We start from the raw sequence: 17,744 nt of genomic DNA, 5'->3' as shown, positions 1-17,744 counted from the left end.
CCATGTTTCCAGTTATGAATGCCTATTGTCATATTCTAAGAGCAATACATAGATCCCAGACAAGCTAGCGTGTCACTAAAAGCCACACTGTCTCACTCAGCAAACAGGAAAGTCTGATGTAAAATGGTACTTTATGTAGCTGTTCCTCTAGCTGAAAGCTTAATGAAACACACTCATCTTCATGATATGAAACATATCTGACCACATCAACAAATTCTGCCTCAATGTCTCCTTCAGGTGGTCCAATTATGGTGGTTTCCAGCTGGAATTATCAAGAGGTACTCAGTTGCAGCTATAAATGTCTGAACTCACAGGTTTTCTGTCTGTCATCAGAAATTAGGTTTCAATGACTTTGTTCTTTTTCTCAAGGCTAATTTTACTTTCTGATGTGCTAATGTTAAAAGAATGTCTCCGTGTTACCGTAGAATTCTTAGGTTGCATGGATTTTTGTTTCATGTTGAGTTTCTACACTAAACCCTTTCACTTCCTCAGAGCAGTCAAGCAGTAGCGTTACCAGAATGAAACCAATGTTACATAAAGCTAACAGACTTTGAAATGCAGACAGACAGTTGTTTTTCTCTATAGTATTACATCTTTATAGAGAACATTCCAACAATCTAAGGACCATGCTTTATAATGGGGCTGGAGAGACGGCTCATTTGCTACTCTTCAAGGAGCACCCAGCTTTTGTCACCAGTACCCACATGGTGTTTATAACCATCTGTGGCTCCAGTTCCAGGGGATCTGACACCCTCTTCTGATCTCCACAAGCACCAGGTATCCACATGGTATACACACATACAGGCAAAACACTTACACATACAAAAAAAAATGTAAATCTTGACTAAAAGAAATAACCTAGAATCATGCTGGCTTGCATTGGGTTTGATTAGTACTGTCTTAAGATACCCTTGGTTTTTGTTTTTTGCTGAGACAGGGTCTCATAGTATTGCCCAGACTGGCTTGTGTCAGGGTCTCTGATGCTGTAATGAAACACCAAAACCAAAAGCAACTTAGGAAGGAAAGGGCTTATGTCACTTTTACAGCTCATAGATCAACATAAGCGAAGGGAGGTCAGGGCAGGACCTGAAGCAGAACCCACAGAGGATCAGTGTTTACTGGACTGCTTTTTGTGGCTTGCTCACCTGCTTTCTTATGTAACTCAAGCTCACCAGCTCAGAGGCTGTACCACCCACAGAAAGCTGGACCTCCCACATCAATCATTAATCAAGAACATGTCCACTCTTGCCTATGGGCATTTTCTCATGATTCCCTCTTCTTTGTGAGTTCAAGGGCAGCCTGGTCTACATAGCAAGCTCCAAGACAGCCAGGGCTAGAGAGACCCTGTCTTAGGGAAAAAAAAAAAATTCTCTCTTTCAGATATGTCTAGGTGAATGTCAAATTGACAAAACCTAACCAGCACAGACTGGCCTGGAACTTTATTATGTATTGAGGCTGGCCTCAAACTGACATGTCTCCTAACTCAGTTTCTCTACTGCTGGGATTACAGGCATGAGCCCCTGTGGTGATAATGGCAATAGCCAACCTGATGAGATCTAGAATCCCTTGGGAAGACAGGACTCTGGGCATGACTGTGGAAGAGCATCTTGAGTAAGTCAGAGTGGGACACATTGCCCACTGCGGGTGGCACCACTCCCTGGGCCTAGACTGGACTGTAGAGAAAGAAGAGTAAGCAGAGCACAAGCATCCACGATTCTGCTTCCACATGCAGCTGTAACATTAACAGACGCCTCAAGTGCCTACAGCCAGGGCTTCCCTACTCTGATAGACGGTATCCTCCAACCATGAGCCAAATTAAAACTTTCTCCTTTCAATTGCTTTGCCACACTATTTAAAAAATTATATCGGGTTATTTTAATCACAGCAACAGGAACAGTAACTAAGATAACTACCACGGCTGGCAGAAAGCTATGTTTGGAAGACAGTTTAATGAGCCCCCAGATAAACCTACCTTTGAAATCAGTCAGGGGGTATAGCAACAGGGGCTCTAGAATCAACCGATTAAGACCCGCTCCATCATTAATTGCATGCATTGTGCAGTCAATTTCTTTTCAGACACGTAGCAGCTATGACTTAGGTCGCCGTTACTCTAACTTCCCTATGACAGACAGGTGCTTGGACACCTCCCCTCACTGAGGCTTTCCCCTAAGTCTCATTTACTTTCTTTAAATATTATGTGTGTGGGTGGGGTGGGTGGGGATGGATGTGCACTATGTGTAGGTGCCCAGGGAGGCCAGAGAGTGGTTGTCAGGCAGCAGATGTGGGTGCTGGAACCCAACTTGGGTCCTCTGTTAAGCACTGAGCCATCTCTTCAGTCCCTAAGTGCCATTTTCCTAAAATGGCTACCTTTAACTCCTATTCAATACTGCCTACTCCCTACCTGGCCCCTTTAATAGCTGTTACACCTTAACCTCCCTTCTCATAACCCCCATAGGTAAGCGATTAAATTCACTGATACAGTCTACGCTGTAGAGCAGGGTCTGGAAGGGAGCGCGTGCTTACTAACAGTGTGCTGAAATGACTGATTATAGCTTCCTATCCTTGTGGCACCCATTCTCCCCATTTGGTTCTCCTTTTTAAAAGTAGACTTCAATATTTTATCGGTTGGCTCTGATTACTTGGAGCCTTACCCCAGTGACTTGTGACGCCTCAGACAAGCCTGACTTTTGATGACCCCTGGCGTCCTACCCCCAAACACCATCTCAAGAAAGACAACTGGCATTATGAGAAGTTATTTATCTATCCAGAACGAGACCCCAAATGAGTGGCATGAACTAACAACTCTCCTTAGCTTGGGAAAAAGACTCTCTCTTACAATTTGCCTGCTGGATCTGATTTTCTTGCAGCATATTTTCTTTATTAATTAAAACAAAAACAAAACAAAACTACCCAGGTCTTGCTAGCTGTTTATCTCCATGACTCTGGCATAGTACCCAGCATAATATTTTGTTAGCCCTGATGATGAACATTATGCCCTAGCCTCCCCTGAGCCTTCTCCACTCTGGAAGCTGTGGTAGCCAGCTGACTGGACCGCTGGTACGTGGCGGGGAAGGCTCTGCGTGACCCTATTCATGGGAGAGCTATTACAGAGCATTGAGTCAAGTGCAGTGAGACTGAGACTCGGCCCCTGACAACAGCAGACGTCTGCTACCTTCTGGGAGGACACTGTCCTTCCATTCCAGTAGGCCCCATGGAAGGGTCTACTACTCCCTGACTCACTGATGACATGTACCCTCAATAATCCTTCTCAATTTGATCCTCAAGTTTTCAAAACAAGCTTATTTTCCTTTGTAGCAAAAGTTGTCTCTTAGAGCTCCCCCAGGTCAAGGGCTCTGGCAAGCAGAAGAGGGACTAGTTGGGACTAGGAAGGAGATCATGAGTGGCTAACAATTTATTACAGACATATACAAAAATGTCATAACATCTCACACACATGCACAAAAATGTTATAATGGAACTCCTTACTACAGTTATGTAATTTAACATATATATGTGTGCTAAAGAAAAAAAAAAAAATCTAAGGAACCTGGAGAGACAACAAGTAGGTAAAATGGCTGCCATGCAAGCATCAGGATCTGGGTTTGATCCTAGCACCCATGTGAAAAATAGGTAGGCAGGAAATGGCCGCCTATGACCTCACACTAGGGAGGCAGAGGTAGAGGACCCTACAGGTTTGCTAACTTAGGAGCAGTCTATACCACCTCCAAGCTTCAGGTTTAGCGTGAGAGGTCCTGTCTCAGAAAATAAGCTGGGAAGGATTGAGAAAGGCGCCCAACAGTGACCTTTGGCCTTTACATCTAACCATATACCCTCTCCCAAAACAATCATTTAAAAAGGCTGCTCCAAGTATATTGCACTTTCCTGTTTACTAACTCTGAACAATGTTGTGTCTAGGTATCTGTCACAGAAATTCATGGAGGACAAGACGAAGGCCATAGAAACACCAGAAAATGCCCTGGCATTTTATGAAGTCTGTGACTTCATAAATAATTCTTAATCAGCATATGTTGTCCTTAGGACTCAATGCTTCTGTATTAAAAAAAAAAAAAAAAAAGTAAAAGTATCTTTTATTCACCTGTTTCAATTGTTCTCTTGGAGGCTTACTGCCTCCTTCTGCTATCCCAGGCCTAATCCTGGAAGCTTCTAGCCTCCATACCATCTTATCTAGACCTAGAATGATTTTAGCTTCTGAGATTACTGCTTAAGTTCACCCTTTCTTGTTCTTTCTGAACTCATAGCTGGCTGGCTCAACTCAACTGCTCTGGTTCAAATTCCTCTGCCAACTGACTTATTCAATCTGGCTTTTCTCTTGGTCCCTGAATTGCTCTGCTTGGCCTTAAACTAACTCCAGCAATCTTTTCTATCTTCTGGCTCCTTCTCATTTTCTGGCTCATTCAGTCTTCACCTGTGTTTAGCCTGTTCCCTCATTCAACCTCTCTGTAAAACCCTCCCAGTAAAACTGCCTCCTTTCTCTCTTATTCTGTGTTGCTCCCTTAAGTAGCTTCCCTTTCCTCTCTCTTCTCATGAACGTTGGGTGTATCCTTTTCTGTCAAATCTCGCTTTTTCTGCCACTCGATGAAACACCACTTTCCGACGTAGGTGCTTCCTCCTACAAACTAACTTCAGCTTCATTGTTTGGGATTAAAGACATGTACAACCATGCCTATTCTTTGCCTGATACTTGCTCTATACCAGGCTGGCCTTGAACTCAGATCTGCTTGTCTCTGTCTCCTGGATTAAAGGCATGTTTGTATTCCAGATCACACAGACCTAGGTATTTGGGTGTGATCTCTTGCCAGAGTAGCCATGCTCTAAATTAAAAATCCTCTAGAATTTTTACTCGAATTTTTCTATATACTATATTTTGATAATATTCTTTCTCCTCTTCCTTACTCACCCAATTTCATTCTCTCTCACAAAAAAATGGAAAAACAAAAAAGAAAATCTAAACACACACACACACACACACACATCAGTAAGAACAAAAATCCCAGAACAAAACAAAAAACATGTGTTCTCAACCCACATGCATGCACTCACGGATACACTCCAAAACAAAACTGTGGGATCCATTTGGTGTTGGCCCGCTATTCCTGGCTGATGTATCCAGTGACAGTTCACTGGAGAAAGTGGCTTTCTGTTTCCCAGCAGGCACAGAGTGCAGACAGCCCTCCACTTCCCTGCGTCCACTTCCCCTTTTCAGTGCTGGATGTTGTATGGTTTGAACTTGTGCAGGTCTTGTGTGTACTAGTACACTCTCTGTGAGTTCACCTATGTGTCAGTCCTGTCTTATCTGGAAGACACTGTTTTAAATATTTCTTAATATGAATTACATATACTCTCATTCTAACTCTCAAACTAACGTTTTACAGAATGTTTTTTTGTTTTTGTTTTGTTTGTTTGGTTTTGGTTTTTCAAGACAGGGTTTCTCTGTGTAGCCCTGGCTGTCCTGGAACTCTATAGAGCAGGCTGGAACTCACAGAGATCTGCCTGCCTCTGTCTCCTGAGTGTTGGGCTTAAAGACCTGTGCTACTCCTGCCCAGCTTCATGCAAACCCTATTTCTATTTATTTTAAACTATTTTATTTATTGTTGGTGTGTGTGTGTACAAGTGGAGTGTGGAGGCCAGAGGAGAACCTTTGGGAGTTGGTTCTCCTTCTACCTTTATGTGGATTCCAAGAATCATAGGCTCATCATAGGCTGTCACAGCAAGTGACTTCTAATTGCTGAGCTGTGTGACTGGCCCCGAAGCCCTATTTTCAATACCATCTCATGTATGTGTATACTTCTGGACAGAGTAAGTCCTCAAAACCTGACACATTCAACATCTTTGTCTTCAAGCCGGGTGGTGGCGACGAATGCATTTAATTCCAGCACTGGGGAGACAGAGGCAGGAGGAGGAAAACAGACCTTTGTCTTTAAATGTTTAATTCCCCGAACTGACTAGCACATTTTAATATATTTGTCAGAGTTCTTTAGAAAATGCTGTGCTAACTTAAGCAATACACACTCACCAGTGCATTAAAATCACCGCTTAATGGCACGACTGTGTGCGGCTAAATACACACAGCGCACAATTCTGAGGCTCGGGACACTGCTGTGCAGCCGCCGCCGCCACCCAGGCCACAGTGTTCTACTCATCTACCTACACTTCGTAACCAAACATGCTTCCCCATTCCCCTCTCCCAGGCTCTGACACCCCCACTCTATTGTAGAGTGATGTGTTTTGTCTTTCTCAGTCATTATCTTCTACTTCAGCTAACATGCTTTCCTCTCAGTCATGTGACATGGGGAAAATGCAGCATGGAGAAAAGAAACCAAATGAAGTAACCAGAATAAACGTAAGCCAGGGAAAAAAAGCAAGGACTGTGCACCTAGATTTCCATTAGCTTTCTTGTTTTCTTACTCAGAGACTTATCTGGTTTTTTTTTTTTGTTTTGTTTTGGTTTGGTTTTTGAGATAAGGTCTCACTCTGTAACCTGTTGTGGCCTGAAATTCATTACGTAGCCCAGGCAGGACTTGAACTTATGCCTCAACTGGGTGGGGTTAACACCTCAATCTGAAGTACACAGAATTTTGACAGCTCAGCACACTGGATTTAGGAAGTCTCTCCAAGTGCCCCTTCTGCATGACCCCAGCACACGGCTCTTGTCCACTGTGTCCTGGGATAAACCCAGATCTCCTTTCCCCCTGCACCACTCTAACAGATTACTAACCAGGCATTCCTTTTCTTTCTTTCCAAGACAGGCAGGGTTTTTCCACCTGGAACTAATCAGGCATTTCTAAACTCACTCAGTATAAAACTTCTGAGTCAAAGACTATGAAATTATTTACTATTTTAGGACAGAATTTACTCTGTGCCTAATTATTTGATGATTCAAATTATTGACAAAGTGTTTACAAGCAAAATCCTTCACTAAAATATTGTGAAAGCAGCTCTGCGAGTTAAGAAATCCTGATAATTATTTTTGCCAAGCTCTCAGAGTTATGCTCTTTCTTTTGTTGTTTTGAAGCAGGATTTCTCTCCGTAGCTCTTGCTGCCCTGGAGCTTGCTGTGTAGACCAGGCTGGCCTCAGACTCAAGAGATCCTCCTGCTTCTCCCTCCTGAGTGCTGGGATAAAGGTGTGCATCACCACGCCCTGCAGCTATTTATTGATGATGACAGAAAGCTACAAGTCTCAGATGAGTTAACTCAAAGAACACTCACCATGAACTTTGTTTCTCCCTTTGACAAGGTATCCGTAATGAACTGGACTTTTTGTAACTGCTCCACAACACGATGCAACAACTTTGGCTTCATGATCATGAGCAGGAAATTAAAAAAAAAATATATTGTTACAACAAGAAAATTTGTTTTGGTGTTGGAGAGTGAACCCAGGGCCTTAGTCTCTGCCACTGAGCTATCTCCCCTGAACCCCTAATCTGTCTCTCTTTTTCCTTCCTTCCTTTGAGAAGCCCAATGGAGGTTGTGTTAGCGATATGCAGACCAGGCTAACCTGCTGCTGTACCATCATGCCCTGTTTCATGCAGTGCTAGAGATGGACCCGGGCCTTGTGAATGCTACATGATCAAACATTCTATCTGCTGAGTTATATCCCCAGCCCTATGTTGTTTTCCTTTAAAAAGAAAAGTTATTATTTGGGGTTGGAAAAATGGCTCAGTGGTTAAGAACACTTACTGTTCCTCCAGAGGACCCCAGCTCAATTTCTAGCATCATATCAGGTAGCTCACAACTGCCTGTAACTGCAGTTCTAAGGGATCCAACGCCTCTGGTCTCTGAGGGCACCTGTGTTCATGTGTTCATTCCTACAGACACATATGCATAATTAAAGACATAAATCTTCAAAATTACCTATCTATTTAATTTATGTGTGTGTACCAACATGTGCATGCTGTGGTTTATAATCAGAGAACAGTGTTTCAGTCCTGGTTGTCTTTCATTCTATTTGGGTCCCTTGGCTTTCTTTGGCATTCTCCAGGATAACTGGCCTACACTCTTCCACGGATTCCCAGCTTGCCATAGGAATGCTGGGATTACAGATGCATGCCAGGCAGCACATCTGGCTTTTAAAGTGGGTTCCAGGCATTCAACTCAGGTTGCCAGGCTTATACCATCTTCCCAGGGCCCCTCTTTCATATGTTGAGTAATATTTCCCCTCTAGGAGAAAATTCATCAAATTGAACCGCTAGTTTGTTTTGCTTGCTACATAGCCCTGTCAGGCCAGGGACTCACTTTGCAGAGTGGGCTACCACTGAACTCAGAACAAACCCTCTTGCCTCTGCCTCCCAAGTGCTGGGATTTCAAGCATGTTGTGCCATGCCTGAGCATCAAATGAAATAATTACTTTGTCTTAGAAACTAGTTATGCTTTCAATGATAATAAACTTAGTTTGGTTTCATTAAATCAAAGAATTAGCTCTATTTTTAAAAAGCATATTCTAAAATGTAAACTATTTGCCTTCTAACAGGCAAAGCTTCACAAAGGTTTGTTTGCATTTATTTCTTCAGTGTGTAAGGGTATGTGTCCATGCCATTGTGGAGGCCAGAGAACAACCTGAGAGAGTCAGTTTTCTCCTCTACCATGTGGTTCTCAGGGACTGAGCACAAGTAGTCGGGTTTGGTGGCAAGCATGGTTCCCTGATGAGTAATGTCTCTGGCCCTACTGTCACAGAAAAATTTCTCTTAATGAAAATAGATATTTTATGCTACGTAATTCTAAAATCAGCAATAAATAATTTTCAAAACAGCTTCTTAAATTTCATCTCTTTCAGATGTAAGGATATGCTAAAAAAAAAAAAAAAACAACAAAAAACCCCCAAAAACCAAAAACCTGTGAATCCTTGTTTATAAGCCATTTCGCCTCTCACAGAACTCAGTCGGTATAGCGGACCACCTGTGTCCACTGCTCTGTTCAGAGCCAGGCAAGAGATCTGCCAGGTGTCTGTGTCCTGGCTCATGTAACAGCAGAGACTGATGTTGATTTTGTGCTACAAGACAGGCGTTCACACTAAGGAATCAAGTATGGTAAAGAGCAGGATAGCAGCCCTGGGACAGGACAGATATGGAAAGCACTATGGCTTTCCTGAAACTCTTTTATTGTAATTGGACAAGTTACCTGATCATAGTGAAGGCAAAGGAACAGCCCTCCTCCCTACATTTTACCTGATGTCTTCTCTAACCATTGTCTTTGAAATGTTTAAATGAGTATGGATTCCTTTAAAAAACTCAAAATTAAAGCTGTTGAAAACCAGTTACTGTGAAATATTTGCACATATGAACATTGTAACAAACACCTACACTCTGATGTGAGGTATGAAACACTACATGTGCTGCTTTCTGTAAGTCAGTGAGTCTTCCCTGAGAGCACCTATGCTAAAGAATCTGAGTTTTTATTTGCAAGACAGCTGTGGTTTTATTACACACGGATATCTGTAAGTCAAATGTGGTACCATTTGTGGCATGTTTTTATCTACAGATGGTGATTAGCTCATGGAAAAAGAGACTAAACAGATGCTCACATCTTAAGAGTGGGATCCTGACCCCATGCCTACCTGTCATTTACAATCTCGTTCACATTAGTTCTTCACGTTTTCTCACTTTACATGGTGTGGGGAGCATTAGCAGAGTCTCCTCCCAACGATTCATCCGCTCGCTTATTTATGTTTAACTTGCAATAATGCCTGTGTATTTGCATATGCATAAATATATAACACATGTATAATAATTCATAGAAAACTTAAAATAAACTTAAGGGTTGGGTTGTAGCTTAGTGGTAGAGCCCCTGCAGGAGGCCCCAAGTTCAATCCCCAGCACCATAACAAAACCCACATTTTGAAAGCATCCAACTATCAATTAGAATATGAAACTCCCTCCTGAGTAAGACTGACCACATTTGAGTATAGACTCTGAGGTACCTGTTTGCTTGACTCTGATGTGAAATTTGGGTGAGTCAGCAGAACATCCATGTCGCCACTGGACTCTGCACCTATGATAAAGAAGAACATATACAGAACTCTCTATGTAAACCTACTAATTAGGCCAACCTGGAATAAAATCAAAGACACACACACACACACACACACACATATATACAGGCTTTACTTCCAAGAGGATAACTTTCTACTACACTGTAACTCCTATCTAAAATGAGTTAGAAGATTTCAATTTTCTTTCCAACTATTAAGGTACAGTGAATGATAGAGACAACAGAACATGGGATAAACAATAGTTTTACATGTTCCCATCCATGAACAAATAGACTTAACACTATGAGTCTTAGTAAGTCTATGAAGTGACACAAATTACATCTGTCTAATCCAAGAGTGTCAGATATACTAGGCAACTTTAACATCCAGCCATGAGCAACACAAGATTATGAAGTGCGTTACCTCTTCGGAAACTGCCACAGACTGTTGCAATGTACTCAGAATCCAGCTTTTTAACTTCGTTAAGTACAATGTCCTAGTGGAAGGAAAGCTAAGTCAGTACTCTAGAGAGACCAGGTGTGCGCATGCTAAGAAAGCTTACAGTGCATGCTCTTACTTGCATCTGCAGCATCTCTTCACGGGGAATTCTTTTCTCAAAGTCCTCAAAATATCTAGAAAGACAGAGCAAATTAAAGAGATTTCTGTACAATTTTAATCTTTAAAAAATGTCTACCATATCAAGGATAGAAGCAGATTGTTGGTGAAAATCAAGGCTAGAATTCACTGAGAAAACAAAAAAGCTGCAGGTGGTGAGGAAGGCACCCGTTCCTTAACTGACCCAAGTCCTGACTGCATCCTCTGTAAAATTCCAGACTCCAAATTCATTTCCCGAGAACCGTCACATTCACATACAGGACTAAGAAACGGGGCCGAGCGTGCACAAGGTCCTGGGCTCCATTCCCAGGACTGCATAAACTAGGCGGGTGGCACCTGCCAGTGATGACGGCCCTTAGGAGGTGGTCATTCTTCTCTGGCTACACAGCACGGTCAAGGTCGGTCCAGGGTATGTGAGACCCAGTCTAAACAAACACCCCATCTACAAAATAAGACAAACATCCCACAAACAAACAGCGCACACTACGGAAAATAAACTATTGCTACGTTTTCAAAGTAGCCTGCTCTCTACTGTTGAGTTAAAGGTTTACAGGTCAAAGAATCTTTACTGCAAAAAAAAGGAATCAGGCTCTGATGTGCTTCTGTCCTGAGGGGAGCTAGATGCTAGCGTGTCTGTGTGGCTTTATTCCTTTCTAAGTAATAATAACACACAGTGTCAAAAGCTAAAAGGGATTCTGAAAGTTTACAACATGAAAATAATAAATGCTGAGGATATGGGTATGTTTACCCTAATTTAAAACACTATATACATTAAAACAATGTATACTTGTAACAAAACTTGCAATAAAACATACAATGTATACATATGACAAAACATGGCATCCCATAAATATGTGAAATTTTTGTTTTTATGAAATAGTTGAAATTATACCAAAAGTTTTCAAAACTTTTGTTATTTTAAATATTATCCTACAACATGGATGAACATAAGAATAACAAGATTCTGAGTGAATAAGCCAGTCATAAAAGATGTGAAACATCCAGAACAGAGAACATTGTAGAGGTAGAAAGATTATTGGTCCTTAAGCTTGGGAAGAAGTGTGTGAGGGCTAAATGGGGAAGAACATATCAGGCTCCTTTAGGGTCAGAAAAATGCTCTAAAACTGACTGTAATAGTGGTTGCACAACCTTGTAAATACATTAAAAGTTGTTCAATTGTGTATTTGACACAGGTTAACTGCATAATGTATAAACTGTATCTCAGGAAGGCCAATAAGATGGTATCTCAGTATGAAACAGTGTCTACATATTTGCCTAAGAATGATAGCACGTTCAGAACAGTTCTGAGTGTACAGGTTTCAGAAGACCTTATGAATTCCCTTCACCCTCAGGTTCTGCAAGGACTACATAAATGTAAGGAATCATAAGGCGCCAACAGGAAAAAACAGAAACAAACAAACAAAAAAAACCAAAGAACAAACAAGAACTAATTTGGACCAAATCACCAAGAACATTATATAGCACCCGGGACACATACAGTGCAACAAGCTTAGTATTTCTGAATAAAAAAAAAAAAAAAAAAAACAATTGTATTTAGCGAACTCTAAAGATTATGGTGTATGAAAGAATGTGTATATATGCATGTGTAACAACTGATGGAAACAGGCCATAAATTTGAAAGAGTCAGGAGGGATATATGTGAAGGTTTGGAGGGAGGAAAAGGAAGGCAGTACTGTTATTATAGTATACTCTCAAAAAGTAAAAAATTTAAATTTAAAAATACCTATGAAAGCTTTTATATCTCAAGTATCAAAATTGGATATCTTACTTCAGCCCAATTCGTTGATGATGGTTCAACTTATCTTCATTTTTCCTGAGATCTGATAGGAAATAAAGCCGAGGTATTTAATTTGAATATTTTAGAAACAGATATTAAACCCAATTACCTTTTCTACAAAGAACTACCCTGAAGAAAAAAAGATATTAGAATGATTTTCAAAACACAGAAAAAAAAACTACCCAATGTTGCAAACAGCTGATTTTAAGATCATTTTTATGTAATAAGTCAAAATTTCAATTAGAAGTTGATAAAAAAGTATACAAAACAAGCCAAGAATTAGAGGCAATCTTATCGGCTACAGTTAACACACCCTTACCAAATCTAACATAGCTTACCACACTGTTCATAGCAGCAATAGTAACCACAGCTTAAGTTTTTATTATTGACTTCTTTTTGAGACAGGGTCTCACTATGTAGTCCTGGCTGACCTTGAACTGAGAGATCAGCCTGCCCCTGCTTTTTAGAGGGGATTACAGGGTGCATTTCCATTCTTCCTAAACATGTGTTAACTTCCCTGTTCAGTCAGTACTGAGTATGAACTATGAAGGCACTGTGCTAATGGAAAGGTATTCTTCTTTTAATTTGTACACATTGTAATATTAATGCATCTTTCTAGGCATGAATGAAGTAGTAACTCTTTTTGTTTTTGTTTTTTTGAGACGGGGTTTCTCTGTGTAGCCTTGGCTGCCCTGGACTCACTTTTGACCTAGAACTCACAAAGATCTGCCTACCTCTGCCTCCACAATTAAACTTCAAATGTAGTTTATTTAATCACCAATATAGAGATATATAAATTCCCTCTGAAGAAATGAAGAAAAATATGCATTTTTTGACAAGTGCACATATACCTCTTCCCAGAGAAAACACTACCAAATATATCTGAAATGAAATGGAAAGGCTTACACAGTCACCATTATATTACATATCTGAATTCTGAAATATAAAAGGCAGAGCAGAAGGTTCTAGATGTTAGCAGGTGAATAACTTCATCAAATTCACATGTTCTTGTCCCCTCTGGCCAATCAGCTCATGCAGATACACTATACATGTCCCAAGCAAAAAGTACAAAGTCCTCCCGAGACACACAGGTGGTCTACTGTCAAGCTGTCTGACAAAGTGCCCACAAGCACCAGTTACCTTCTCACTACTGGCCAAGCACTCTAAGTGCCTTACATACATTATTATATCAAATCCTGTGCATCAGAAATACATAGCATGTGGCCCGGAAACTGAGGAACTAAGCAAACCCACTACAATGGTGTTTTGGAAGTGGCATTCAAGACTAGATTAATTTCCAAAACCTGTCAACCTAGCCTATCTGGGCTGCCTAGGAGTAGTCAAACCCACAAATATTTCATTCTATGCGAAGAGGGGCAGAGCGAACATCCTATGGGTCTGTGACAATGGATCCACATACTCTCTTGGAACGTATGAGGAGATGAGTTACATTTAAAGGATGCTTATGTTAGGCTAAGGAAAATGTGCTAAAATTATTTGGTTCAGGCTCTAACTTCCCCCCATTTCTTTGAAAGCAAACATTTCTCCAACACCTTGTAAATCTCTTTCAACATATACAATTTACCTTTTAGTTTAAAACCTCACTGTCTAAAACACTGAAGAAACAAACCTTCTAAAATGTTTCAAGTGATCATTACTATCGTTAAGCTGAGAAGCCTGTCATGTGGTGTTTGAACTTTCTGAGAGGATAACTTTCAAACAGGGCTGTTTCCCCTCCCCCTCTTCACACCCAAGCATAGCTATCTCAAAGTATCCTTCAAGGCCCTCTTAACTCTGTGACAAGGGACAAAACAGCCCAAGTGAAAGAACATTGCCCTGATTATCAACCAGAAGGTAAACTGCTGATCACAGAAGTCACTATTGTTTCTCTTGTAATACAAAAGCCTACAGTAGGCGAGAATGGCTGCAAGTTCAGCCATGGGAAGCTCATCCATGCAGGAAAAGCTCATCCGGAATTGCAACTGCCTGCTTCAGCTCCTCCAGACATTCTGCTGCTGACTGTGAGCACCAACTTGACGATGCTGTCTTATTGCCGTATTTGTTCTTTTACCCTGAGACTCGCAAGCGGGGACCTGTGCTCCACTCAGGACTCTCCACTGGGAACTCCACCTGGCTGTCTTAACAGGGCTTCCCCAGCTGATTTGGGTGATGTACTCTGAGTGCTGGATGTGATGATGTTTTGTTATCTATCTGCTCTTTATCTGTTACTCTGGCTTGCTATGTGTATATAGCTGATTCAAAACATATATATATGCTGATTCAAAACACAAATTTGGCTATTACAGCTCATTCTCCAGATCATACAGCACAAAGTAACTTCCTGCTTGTCTTTTCTTTTTGTCACAAACCTAAAAGGATCCAAGACAGGAAGGTTAACCTTACTCTAGATCTGCTCTCTACTATGTGGCTATGAAACCTTTATTTGCATTTGCTTATTGAGAATGAGATTTTCAAGATGACGTTATTGGAGATTTTAACTTGAACTTGTAACTTTTGTGATACTTACCTTCTAATGTTTTAATTCCTTCGTCTACAAACTTTCTTGCAGCAGATGGACTACAACAACAAAAACATAACATCTCAATATCAGGTGAAAATCACCTTTGTGATAATCAGCTGTATCTGCTATTGCTAGGTACAGAACTATTATTAAGCTCAACAAGACTTGCTAAATGCTGCATGGTTGTTACTTTGCTAATGTCCATTTTACCCAAAGAAGTTTTGAATCTTTAGTCAATTGGTGGACAACCATGAACTTGAACATAAAGAGGACACCTGAGTCACCAGCTATCATATTGCTCATGCACAGATATGTGGGCACTTGAACACTCACTAATTCAGCTGAGATTTACTGAAGGCCTATTATATGCCACATCCATTACTGGAAACACTGCACAAATAAGACAAATAAGAGCCCTGGCATTTAACCACTTATATGCCAGTATGCAGAGAAAGATGATAGATATGAATATAAAGAGGAAAAATGTCAGATAGGTGAATACAGTGTGACATGACAGAAGAGCTGCACCTCACTTTAGACTGGATAGGAAGCAGAGACCTCTGAGATGCTGAAGCTGACATATGAGTGGCAAAAAGCCAACTATTTGAGAGACCAAAGAAACACATTTCAGGCAGAGAAACAATTCATGAGAGCCCCACAGGTTAGCATGAGCTTGGCTTGTTCAAGAAGAAAATTAATAGCACTGAATGATGAAAGGATGGTATTAGCTGGCAGTAGAAAAGGAACAGCACTCTATTTCCCAATCCTCTTACACCATGTCAACTTTCAGTACTATAAAGAGCAGAGAACAGAATGCATGGACATGCACGTGCTCACACACACACACACACAGACACACTCGGTACAATGGTCAGGGAGACTCTGTGAACATCGCATTACACATGGTACAGAAACTGACACCGATATTAGTAGAGTAAACAATACTGAACAGGGTTGGAAGACAGAGCTTTTAACTTCAGCTGTAGCAGCTGCTCGTTTCCTATGTATGTTTTACTTTTTTCTTCTGTAAAAGGAGGTAATATACCAAATGCTCTCTAAATTACCTTCAAAGAGACATTTTTAAAGTAACTGTGGATCTCTGAGGAGTCACACTGCTTTTCAATTTCCTATGTTTAAAACTTTAATAAAGGTCACTCAATGGGACAATTATTATACCTCTAAAGGAATGTCTTGTCTATAAAGATGTAATAAGAATAAAGCACCACAGAACTAATATTTCAACATTAACCTGTCCAGGGTTTAAGAAGCTCCCTGTGTTGTTACTCCAAATTAATATTAAGATAAAAATTTTACAAGGCCAAATTTAAAAAATGTCTGAGTTCTAGTTCACAAGGTGCTGTAAGAAGATATTTAAACTTGCTCAGAGCAGCAAATAGAGTACAATAAAAAGCAAGGCGCAGAAGCCGGTGCTGGAGTTTGGAGGAGGAAGGAAGCACTGCTCTGTGGACTCACACCGGCTCAGGAGGAGTACAGACATCTGCCTGGGACAGCCTGACAGGGCAGCTGCACCCCTACACTATACAAGACCAGCTGTGAGGGCAAAGGCACCATGGGAGGGAGAGAAGTATAGGTTCTGAAAGGAGACAGCACAATTCAGTTTGGCTGACATGAAAAGACAGACTGATTCACAGCTATGTCTGCTTAGGGAGTGGTTCTTACCCGATGCCAGTAACTCGAGTCAGGAAGTTGATGGATGAACTTGTATCATCCTGACGAATCTTTAAGAGAAAGAAAAATCTAATAATGATTTAGGAATGCTTGTGAGCTAAAATTATCTTATTGGAAACAAATCAATATGCTAAAAATAAAGGAAAAAATTGTTTGCATTTGCAGAAAATACGTGTAACCTGAGTAGTTGATGGGTGAGAACAGAAAAGATAAAGATGTCTCATCTCTTTATTCAATACATAGGTTTTTTTTTTTTTGGGGGGGGTTGTTTCTATACATATGTTGTAGAATAAGATCAAGCTAATTAAAAATGCATCACCTCATGCAGTTACTTTTTTAGTATGAACATTTAATGCCTACTTTCTTTTCAGTTTTTAATTTCCCAAAACTTTTAAAAGGTTTATTCATAGAAGACCAGAAATTATATACTAAAGCAAATAAAAATCATAAAATACACTCAGGAGAGTTCAGGCACAGACACAATGAATGATCATTTTTTTCATCAAACTTATAATCCCTTTGAATGGTACAAGAGGCAATTCTGCCACAGACACTAACAGTCTCTTAAGTGCCACAGAAAGTTAGAGAAGGGGCTCTTTTTTCTCGAGACAGCCTCACTATGCTGCCCAGGCTGATCTCAAACCCGTAAGGTCAGGAGACCCTCCTTGCCTCAGACTGCCAAGTCCAGCTGGAGCCACAGGCGTGCTCCACCCAGCCTGCTCCCTCGCTTAGTGTTACAAAAGGTTACACTTACACCTTAAAAACAGAATGCTTAACACCATGAAGTGCAATCATCATTTCCTTCTGAGTCTCACTACAATGAGCTACATCAATTATTCTGCTCTAGGCCATAAAAAAAGACAAGGAAACCAAGTTAAAACCAAGGAAACCAAGTTACCTTTTCCAGTTTACGTAATTTTCCAGTTGCCAAAAATTCATCAATCTTTTCAGCGATTTTTGTTCCTACTCCTGGCTACACAGAAAATTAAACATAAAAAAGTCATATAAATACAATGCTTGCCAAGTCACAAAAGATAAACACTTAGAACTAAGAAGCAAAAGATAAAGAAAACTGAACCCACAGAAGAGACTCCCCAGAACAAAATGCTTAAAGGGTAGACAGAGAAACATTAGTA

General features: G+C 40.7%; 1 protein-coding gene across 2 annotated transcripts in view; it reads right to left on the bottom strand.

The window, feature by feature from the left end:
- Polb (DNA polymerase beta) overlaps positions 1 to 17,744 on the bottom strand; it is a 28,351-nt gene that overhangs the window by 4,803 nt on the left and 5,804 nt on the right. Inside the window, exons 4-12 of one of the 2 annotated variants that reach the window (XR_008718560.1) lie at positions 17,507 to 17,581; positions 16,600 to 16,658; positions 14,926 to 14,975; positions 12,390 to 12,441; positions 10,563 to 10,617; positions 10,409 to 10,481; positions 9,935 to 10,005; positions 9,572 to 9,700; positions 7,705 to 7,826 (exon numbers count right to left, since the gene is read on the bottom strand). Coding sequence is in view for 1 of the 2 variants with exons in the window: in XM_055593419.1 (XP_055449394.1) it covers positions 7,228 to 7,314; positions 9,935 to 10,005; positions 10,409 to 10,481; positions 10,563 to 10,617; positions 12,390 to 12,441; positions 14,926 to 14,975; positions 16,600 to 16,658; positions 17,507 to 17,581 (522 nt within the window). In the remaining variant the exon portion in view is untranslated. Of the gene's footprint in view, positions 1 to 7,227; positions 7,315 to 7,704; positions 7,827 to 9,571; positions 9,701 to 9,934; positions 10,006 to 10,408; positions 10,482 to 10,562; positions 10,618 to 12,389; positions 12,442 to 14,925; positions 14,976 to 16,599; positions 16,659 to 17,506; positions 17,582 to 17,744 lie in introns of those variants that run through there. The other variant, XM_055593419.1, reaches the window with a different exon arrangement.

This window comes from Psammomys obesus, unplaced genomic scaffold (genome assembly GCF_907164565.1).
Source record: "Psammomys obesus unplaced genomic scaffold, mPsaObe1.curated_primary_1811, whole genome shotgun sequence".
Lineage (NCBI taxonomy): Eukaryota > Metazoa > Chordata > Mammalia > Rodentia > Muridae > Psammomys > Psammomys obesus.
Note: the sequence above shows the minus strand (reverse complement) of the source record. Positions and strands in the feature narration are given on the sequence as shown.